Source organism: Eurypyga helias, unplaced genomic scaffold (genome assembly GCF_000690775.1).
Source record: "Eurypyga helias isolate BGI_N326 unplaced genomic scaffold, ASM69077v1 Scaffold30144, whole genome shotgun sequence".
Taxonomy (NCBI): domain Eukaryota; kingdom Metazoa; phylum Chordata; class Aves; order Eurypygiformes; family Eurypygidae; genus Eurypyga; species Eurypyga helias.
The window spans coordinates 289-10700 of NW_010246076.1; the positions used below are offsets into that span (position 1 = coordinate 289).

A 10412-nucleotide genomic window follows, 5' to 3' on the forward strand; every position below is an offset into this window, starting at 1 on the left:
GATGAGACAGCTGCAGGTGTTGGAGGTCTTTATTGAGATTATAGCACAGATACACTTCTACAGATACCCTTCCACTTCTATACGATAGTTAAAAATGCTTGCTACAGTGCACATATAATTTAGTGACCAAAAGAATCCAGAACTTTAACTGCAGTTCAAATAAATAAGTAACCTAATGTTTAAGGTTTATATTTTAAAAAGTAAAAGAAACTGTACAATATTAAAATATAACAATACGTGAACATTAGACTCTAAAGTTTCATAGAAATAAAACTGCAATTTCCCCTACATAAACAGTGCAAGAAATAAAACTCAGGTAGGCTCCTGCCTGAACTGGGAATTTAAACAATTTAATTCTTAAATTATCATGCAGACATAGCACTGTAAGCCATGCTGGTTTCTATTACAGCATTAATGGTTTCCCTTTTACTTGAAAAACTGGTAGCCATTAAGCTCACTGTGACAACTGCTGCCAACCCACCCTTTTCTACAGTACATGACACACAGAGGTATTCTGTTGCATTCAAAAAGTAAAATATTATGGTTTACAGAAAAAGAAAAAAAGAAATCAATATTTTACTTTTCTCCCCTCCGTCATGTCAGCTTGTTCAAAACAATGTCACACAGTAAACCCAGCAGCATCTCCCCCCGTTTAGATGGGGGAAAAGAAACCCCCCCCACACTGTATAATGGGCCATAATGAAGGTGTGGTTACTGCCTAGTTACCCTCAACGTTCAGAATTCATTACTAAAAAAGTCAAAGTTGTGAAGGTGTTGTAAAATCTGACCTCTCCTTGAGAAGTGATGAATAGAATAAACCTGAAAACCCAGTGGAAGTCATTTGTCTTGCGTGGAACTAGTTACACACAGGCTCGATTAAAGTGTTGTTCGACTTAGGGTTCTACGTCAAATTCTCACCGAGGCAAAGACCAAGGAATGCAATTAATACCAAACTGTAAACACGTCATTCATGTTACTCCGAGTGCACATTGACAACAGAAGAGTTCTCCTCATAGACTTTGGCAACAAGACTACAACAGGTCACAGCAGCATGAGTTCACATGGAAGACTGAAAGCACTGCAAAAGAACATACTAAAAACACCAAGACTCCTAGAAACCAGAAAAATCGGTGGCAAGAGCCCCTCCTCTTGATAAGACGCTCTCCCCCTCCTCTTGATAAGACACTCCCGCTGCTCGCTCGATGCCTAACGAGTATCACTTTGTTTTTACAGTTCCGTAGTCTCAGGTCTCTGTGCTTTAGCTGCATAGGTTGCCCATGTTTGCACTCTAGCCGTTGTAGGTCCAAAGGGTTACAGTTCTGTCCGCAGACGACGACAAGAAGGAGAGATCTTGTGTGTGCCATCTGCACTGAATGACTTTGTCCTTGTGTTCGCCTACCACCATAAGAGGAAGCTGTTTTGTCAGGTCCCCTGTGGCAGAGAAACAGAAATCGTTAGTCAGGTCTTGAATTTGTATCCCAGATCTTTGTTTTTCTGGGATGCGTGTTGTTGTTCGTGTGGGTCTTTGTGTTTGCTTTGTTCAGCAAAGCTCACACGCGTGTTTCACCTTAGGAAGCACACTTAACGCCTCTCTCACAGAGTGTAGCACAAAGCCTCAAGTGCTTTACATTTCAGGTGTTCCTGGACACAGTACAATTTTAAAATACTGGTATTTAGTTTTTTAAACAACGTGATGAAAAGCTACTGGTCCAAGAAAATCAAGTTGATTAGATCTACCCAATATCTTCTCTCTTCTTATATCTTCCCAATGAAAATAAGCATTATTATCAGACTTTTTTTTTTTTTTTTTAGGGTCAATTTTATGAATGCTGCCCAAAAGCCACAGCCATCTCGGGCAACAGTGTTACATAGTTCTTCTATCACAACCAGCGCCCCCCCACCGAGCTTCAGTTCATAGCCTACATCCTTAGCCACACAACGAGCCAGTTGTGAACAGACACTATGGCATTTATATACATTTCAAACCCTTCAGAGCTCTGTGTTTTCCCCTTTTAACTAAAACCTGGTCTTTGAACCAAGTTCTCTGTCAACTCTGGTATTAAAAGCACAGCAGTCAACCTAGTACCCTTCGGAGCACGTTACCTTGCAAGTCCGTCACCTTGATTTTCATATCGTACGATCCTGTGAGCAAGTAGTGTGCCCCCGGGGAGAAGCGAACAGAACGAACATCGCTGGAATGAGGGTGATAGCTCTGCACCATTCGTCCCCCTCGAATATCATACAACATACAGCTAGAGTCCTCTTGCCCTGTAGCCAGGAGACGACCGCTAGGATCAACGGCTACTGAGGCTACAGCACTTCCTACAGCAGGGAAAAAATCCAGACACACATTGTACTTATGTACGTTTGTGCTGACAGACAACTTTGGTTTTTTACATAAGAATATATATTCTGTAAAAAGACTAAATGCTGGCTTTGAATTTAAGGTGAACATATCTCGCTATTCTTATCTTAATATAAGAAATTTTTAATGTTCACGCAGTTAAAACTCTGAAACCATCCCACAGGAATGGTGGCAAAGCCACTGTTAAAGCTGAATGTCTACTCCTTCCTACCCTTTCCTTTGCTTCGGAAACAGTTACCTTGTGTCTTGTTTCATTTTCATCTACTTTCAAGCGTCTGTTTCAAAGTCACAAGGCAAAAGACTAGCCAGCTTTTGGAAGGAAATGTTAATTTCAAAAAAACCCCAAAACAACACACAGGTAAAAGATACCCTCACAACTTTTCTTTTAAAGCCAAGCCCCCCTTCCAAAATGCACAAGTTCCTTATATATGCTCTACGCTACTTAGGCATCGTTAAAATACATTTTTACGCAAGAACAATCAGGGCACGACGACAAGTCTAACCTGTTCCATGAAACGTCGTTCCCACAACACGAACACAACTTGGCACTCTTAGATCCCAGAATCTTACAGTCTTGTCTTGGGATCCAGATGCGATCATCCAGCCACTCCACGTATAAAGTGCTAAAATATGACCTGTGAACAAGGACTTCTTTATTTGATTCAACATCTTTAATCAAATAATTAAATATTACAGTTCTGATGATACTGTTGCATCCAGAGATTTAACAGGTCTACGGAAAACCTGCATGGTGCATGATCTGGAGTGTCAGTAGTGTAAGGCAATGCCCAGCTTTGCATCTCCTCTGGGATGAAGCGTGCACTCTCTCCATTACATTAACAGCCAGTATATTTAAAAACAACCTGCCCAAATACCTCAAAAACAGTTTGAAGAGAAAAAAAGTCTTGACAGAAACAAAACCAGAAAGACATTAAAACACCCCAAACCAACAGCTTTATTAGAATATAATACCCTTAAAAAGTGCGAGAGAGGAGCATCGGCAGACATACCAGTGTGACCACTAAGAGCATGCAGGCCTTGTCCTCGCTGACAATCTGTTGTGTAAATATTACAGTCTCCTGCTCCAGCACTTATTAAGATAGCACCACCACTTTCTGGGCCTTCCATAAAAGCAAGGTCTCTGATTGTCCCATCGTGCATGCTGAACTCCAAATCCGGCCCTAGAAAAAGAAAACCAAAACAAAAAACCCCCACCACCACAAGGAACAACGTGAGGCACACTTTGTTTATTATTGTTAGTCCTGTAATCCTTAAAGCAGCTACAGTGCTAACACAGAGCGTTTTAGGCAAGGGAGGGCACACTACCAAGTATAAACACTGTTGTTTCCATAGAACACTCAGTCACTGGAGTTTGAATAAAACCTGAGAGTCTTAACCAGCTTCCTACAGTTCCTAAGGCTTTGCACGAGGTACACGGACCATCACCATGGCCAATTCCAGCCAAGGTTTATAAAGTACACTTATTTCTCTCTGTGAAGTACGGTAAACCAAACAGGCTTTCTCTGCCAGAAGGGAGGGATCGTTGAGAACACTGAATCACCTAGGACAAGGTGGCCTAAGCTCAGAACAGAAAGATAGGAGCCATATTCAGGGTACTGATTAGGAGGGTTAAGCATGGAAAATAGCATTTTCTGGGACAGAAGCCACAGAATTCTAAGATGGGGGTAAAGATGACAGAACTAGGGAAGAAAAAGGAGAACTGGAAGTGGAAATATATTCCTACTAACAGTCAAGAACAGAGCTGGGTAAGAACATCTGGTTGTTTTACCATATCTGGTGAGGCCGCCCCTCGAGTACTGTGTTCAGTTTGGGGCCCCTCACTACAAGAAAGACATTGAGGTCCTGGAGCGTGTCCAGAGAAGGGCCACAAAACTGGTGAAGGGTCTGGAGAATATGTCTTATGAGGAGCGACTGAGGGAACTGGGCTTGTTTAGCCTGGAGAAGAGGAGGCTGAGAGGAGACCTGATCACTGCCTACAACTCCCTGAAAGGAGGTTGTGGGGAAGTGGGTGTTGGTCTCTTCTCCCTAATGACAGATGATCGGACGAGGGGGAATGGTCTCAAGCTGTGCCAGGGGAGGTTTGGATTGGATGTAAGGAAGAAGTTCTTCACCGAAAGGGTTATCACACACTGGAACAGGCTGCCCAGGGAGGTGGTGGAGTCACCATCCCTGGATGTGTTGAAGAGACGGGTGGATGAGGTGCTGAGAGATATGGTTTAGTGGTGGACAGATACGGTTGGACTGGATGATCTCTAAGGTCTTTTCCAACCTAGTGATTCTATGATCTGGGGGGGTGGGGGTGGGTGGGTGGAATCTACCAGAAGACACCACAATACCATACAATCTTGCAAAACAAAACGAAAATTAAAAAAACCAAACCCACAACACTCCACCAAAACCCAAACCAAACAAAATGCAAAAGATAATCCCCAACCCCTCAGCGTCTCTTTGCTGGACAGACACTACAATCACAGTGAAAGAGAGAAGAGGCTGAGTTAATTGAAGTATTAGAGTAACAAAACCTATTAACTACACAATCAGTGTAAGTTGAATGGTTTTGCCAAACATGAGACAAATAATTGAAAATAAGTTCTTTAAACGTACACTACCTGTTGCGTTACAAGTTTCTGCATTGAAAGGCAGTACTTTCACATATTTATCATTAGAACCAGTAGCTAACAGCTGTCCGCAGGGACTCCAGGCTACACAGTAGATTGAACCTTTATGATGCTTGTTCCTTTTGAAGCGAACTACAGGTTGTTTAGGAGTATTATAAGCACTGAAAAAAAAAAAAAAAAGAAAAATATCCAATTTCCTTTTAAGGAAGACAATGTATTCTAAAATGAAAATACTATTTTTCTATTATTTTAGGTAACATGAAGTATGTATGACTGTTTGCACTGAAACATGTGATCTAAGACAAAACAGAAGGCTCTTCTTCATCCCATTTGCTCAGTTTTCCCTGTTCTTCTCATTGTATTTGTGACCAGACGTGTGAAAAGAACTTGCACAGCCCCTCCACCTAAAGGGTTGATACAGATAAAATACAGTAATTACTGGCTACATACAATGAAACCTTATCCCCAGAGTCTTAAATTGGTGGGATATTTCTTTTCTCTACATCCTTCATCCTTTAACACCTTGATCCTGTGGCCACTTCTGAACATGCTTGAGTTCGATTAAGCAACAGTAGGCTAAGAAAGCTCGTGAGGCACACACTATCTCTAGCAGTATCCAGTACAGCTGGCACAGCTAAAGGCTGGGTCTGGGACTAAACTAGCAGGCTGCTGCAGACTGGAACATCCAGATTCCTGAAAGAAGAAAGCAGAAAGCCTGTGTAACTTCTGCATATGTGTGCGGGAAGGTGTTTCTCTTCCCATTTCCTACCCACCAGATGCAATCCCTAGCTCTGGATTGTGTTTGGTATGGCAGCATAATTACAGCACTGGGCTCCATATATATACTTGTGTTTGGGGCTGTTGTTGTGCCTAGGAGTATCGTAACAATAAAAACTTATCCAAAACCATGTTGTCTATGCCATCCTTGCTGCCAGAATGAGTGGGGCTCATCAAGCACTTAAAGGATCATGAAAACTGCTTCTGTGTTAACCCTACGTGAGAAGACACAGAAAAAAGCTGCCCTACGTCAAGTACGATCTCCTCTTTGGCTGTTGAATTAAAAAATAAAACTAAAGGAAAACACTCATACGTGTTCTTCACTGTGAGCTGCACATTGATGTTATTTGCTGAATAAAGGGACTCTCAAAGCTTCACTCATCCACTAGAAAAGCCAATACAGCAGTCTGCAAGAGACACATTCACCATCCTATGGTAATGCAGGAATCTTCACAGCATCTACACATATCATCAGTTCCTATTTCTGAAATCAGATCAGCTTTACACGTGGCTGAAATAAAAGGAACAGTCCCACTGACGTACATTTACTGTTTCAACTGACCAATTTCCTAGTGTTACTTCTCTGCTCCCACAGCAGGAAGCAGCCGAGTGCTTAATAAGAAGCACTGCTGTGTTCGATGCCATCAACGTTCACTCCAGCAGCAACAACAGAAACTCAACCAATTAAATTGCTATTGAAAAATTCAGAAGCCATACTGTAAATCCTTGAACACAGGCAGAGAGAAAACACAGAAGACAAGCATCTACGCTTGTTTAAAAACTTTGAGATAAACACAGCTTTAGTAAAGAATACTAAAATAAATCTATGTGGAAGCTAATTTTGTTTTGTTGCCAGAGCGGAGATCCATGACAGATCAGCCTAAATCAAGATCACCGTTCAACACACACTACGTAGCTTCCTAAATGCCCTAATGCCTTACATCACATTCCCAGTTTGGAGTCGCAGCTCCCAGCGGCAGTGGCTGGACGCACTGACTTTGTCAGGACGCGGGAGCCCCTGCCCAGCACGCAGACCCCAGGGCGCTGGGCAGCTGCGTGGAAGCGCGGTGACTGCGTCAGCAACAGCGGCAGGACTGCGACGTGTATCGATCAGCCCTTAATCTCAAACATGGGAAAAAGCACGCTACTATTACACCTTTAGAGAAAGGGAAAAGGGACCAAACCCAACCTGGCCCGAGCCATATGTCAGTTTGAGAATTTTAAAGCTTCGAAAGATTTCCAGCAAAAGCTTGCTGTACACTTACAGAACTGCTACTGATACTCTGACACGACTGGCTTTTGGAAAACACAAAATGTTTTGAATGAGTGTCTAGACTCGAGTTGTTACAAAGACTAAAATACCTTTAAGATAACATAATCTGTCTGCTGACTTGTAAATCCCACGATGGGATGGTTTTGGCAGACTGTCAGCACAGTGAAAAAAAACACAGCAAGAAGTACAGGTTGAGAATGAAGGAAATCTCAATATTCCTTTCACAACCAGATGCACTGTCACTTGTCATATCAGATCGTGCACTGTGACCAGAAAGTCAGTCTAACTAACCCTTGGGAAAGGTAAGTTGGCTGGGAGCAGTTAGTCAGTACGGTGTCTGTTCCACTGAAGGTGTTTTGCACTGTTTACCAATCCAGAGGAGGCCGTCTGGGCCTCAAGCCCAGCAAGCCGGCTTGCACTGGGCGTCGGAGAAATCAACTAGTTTGTTGGCTTGTTTCATACTCTGCCAATAAATACTTCAGAATTAAACTTCAAAGGCTGCCTTACTGATGATATTTAATGAGGAAAAGAAAAAAAAAAAAAAGAAGAAATTGCTCTTCGAACACTTTGCCTGAACACAAGCCCTAAACTGGGAAGGTGTCCCAGACAAAGTCACTGCACACTTGCAGCTCCTTCTGAAACAGTGAGGTTTTAGATGCCTGGACTTTCCCCCTACTCCAAGAAAATCACGTAACTGGAGCAGAGACAAGGAGATGGTTACTGAGATGGCAATATTTATTTCCAGGTGAAAAAAAAGTATTTCCCCCTTCCTATCACAAAAACAGGTGAAAACAGAAAAAGACCAGGTGCACAGCAAACCACAAATGGCGCTTGTCCTGTGAAGGAACTGAAGTGTCAGGAAAACTACGGTCATAGTAACAACAGGCCAACAGACATGCTCTGTCAAATCTTGCTGTAAAAGTTGAAGATACTGCTTTTTCTACTGTCAAGTCTGTCCTCCTGCCAGAAACTGCTTCTCATGAAGGCCAACTTGTGCTAGCTTCGGAACAGACACATCCTGTCTCCCACTTTTAGGGCTGGAATATCAAACCCAGAAGCTATCACAGTAAACACATAAAAGCCCACCTGCTGAGATAAAAATAACACTTTTATCAAGAAAGGTGTGGTATTGTGGCAGTGCATCTTGCCAGTAATGGAAGAGAGCAAAAACGTAGCCCACAAACATACAAATTCTTCATCAGCTCATCTTATTTTTGTTTGGCAGCTCAGGTTTCTAAGCACTGCACTATTTACGACAACAAACTAAAGGGATGAGATGTACATGTATCATTAGCTACAGGAGAAAAGTGCTATGATACAGAAAAAGAAATTACTATGCAAGCTTTCTTACCTTAGGTCAATTACTTCTGGATAGGCACACACTCTCAAAGTTTTGGAGTTGGAGCCAACAGCATACAAACTCCCACTGGGATGAAAGGCTACTGCTCTGACAGCTTGTGTGTCTTCTAGAGTATTAATGCAAATGAACTGCTTTTTTGATTTGTCATCCTGTGTAGGACAACAGTTAAGTTAGGTTCTTTAGCATAAAACTGGACATTTAAAAGTGGACACGACTGTTCTGCAGACTAATGCAAAACCGTTGCACCAAATTATTAATAAGTAGCAGCAGCTGGCTAAACTACTCAAACTGCAGATTTGTAAAACAATGTCTACTCCGGGTCAAGGAACAGTATACGTCAAAAAGTTCTTTTCAACTCTCTCGTACTTCTAACATTAGATTAACATGTCTCATTCTCTCTCCAGGCTTCCGACAGCTTTTGTTCTTCTAAACAGTCCATCTCAAAAGCACCATATTACAGTTTATTTCTGTGTAAACACATTTGATCTGTGTGAAACTTGCAAGGGGAGCAAAGCTGCATTTCTACTGAAAATAGTCCAATTCATAAACACCATTTATAAACCAGATATTATATTAAACACAAGAATTAGCTTTTCAGCCTGAAGATAACACAAGTTATCATTAAATTATGCTTAGCTGCACCATCCTCCAGACAACTTCATCACCACCTTTCTAAAATTTTTATTTTTATCTGATGCAGAAAGTTTGGAATGTACTTACTACAAAGTTATTTCCCTAAAGTCAGACCATACTGGCTGGAGTCCAACAATCAACACAAAGAAAACACAAAACAAAGGCTGTAAAAGACATCCCATCAGAACCTCTGTTGTACAAGGAGAAGCTGAGAGCTGGGGCTGTTTGGCCTTGAGATCAGAATGGCTTTCCAGGGTGTGTGTAACTCTCATCAGTGTATATAAATACCGGACAGGAGGAGCAAAGAACGTCTAGCAAAAATCCTATCAGCGGTATCCAGTGAAAGGACAAGAGGCAATGGAAACAAATTGAAATACATGAAATTCCATTTACACTTTTTTGTGGTTTTAAAAGCCACTATGAGGGTGGTCAGACATAGGAACAGGTTGTCCACAGGGGTTGTGGAGTCTCCATCCTTGGAGATACTGAAAACCCAACTGGACCCAGCCCTAAGCCACCTGCTCTCGCTGACCCTTCTTTGAGCAGTGGGTTTGAACTCAGTCTCCGGATGTCCTTCCCAATCTCAATGGTTCTGTAATTCTGTAGGTACTGTATCAACCAAAACTCATTCTAAGTATCTATGAACAATGAGAGGATGCCACATACTCAGGATTAAATACGGAATCCAGTGAAAACACAAACTGTAAAGGACAATAAGAAAACTCACCTCGTCACCTCTTGCCCTACTTAAATTCCCCGAAGAGTCTTCCAAGTGTGGCTGAGTGACAGCATGTTCCGATACACTGTTTTGATTTGGTGAAGAGTTCATTCACAAGACGTGGAAAAAAGCCCCACAACAACAAAAAAACAAGAGCAGGGACAGATTAGTTTGTAATCATTTTTTGGACTTAAGTTACAGTTTCAGTCATTCTCAGAACTGACTAATTTGTGCAAACAAATGTTACGTGTGTCCGATTCTTTATCGCTGAATGATTAGTTTTGCAAGGGGTTGCCACTTTTGCAGCAACTCCAGGCACTGAACAAGTGAATGCAAGTTAAAAATACTTTTTTTCATTCTGTAACATACGTATGTATACACATATATACAGACATAAGTTGAAAAACGGCTATTGCTTTCAGGTCGGCACTAACTTTAGTTAACACAAGGAATCCAGTTCCCACTCTGCCCTGTTATTCTTCCTCCATCTAGTTTGTATTTCATGAAAAAGCTTTCAGAAAGTTAGTAGGACACAAAATAAACAAGAACTATACATATAAAACGGAATAAAATCTGAAATTAAAAATAAGCATAAAACAAACGGTAACAAATAATCGATTTCTCATGTTGTGCTGGGTTCAGCCAGG

At 41.7% G+C, this 10412-nt stretch overlaps 1 protein-coding gene across 1 annotated transcript; it reads right to left on the reverse strand.

The window, feature by feature from the left end:
- Positions 1 to 919: 919 nt before the first annotated feature.
- Positions 920 to 9876, reverse strand: LOC104505000 (WD repeat-containing protein 47). Its single transcript, XM_010150279.1, has 7 exons — positions 9775 to 9876; positions 8406 to 8563; positions 4996 to 5165; positions 3376 to 3546; positions 2869 to 3000; positions 2104 to 2322; positions 920 to 1431 (listed from the first exon to the last, which is right to left on the reverse strand). Exons 1-7 carry the CDS (start codon positions 9874 to 9876, stop codon positions 1289 to 1291), a joined length of 1095 nt encoding a protein of 364 aa, XP_010148581.1. The 3' UTR covers positions 920 to 1288.
- Positions 9877 to 10412: the final 536 nt, after the last annotated feature.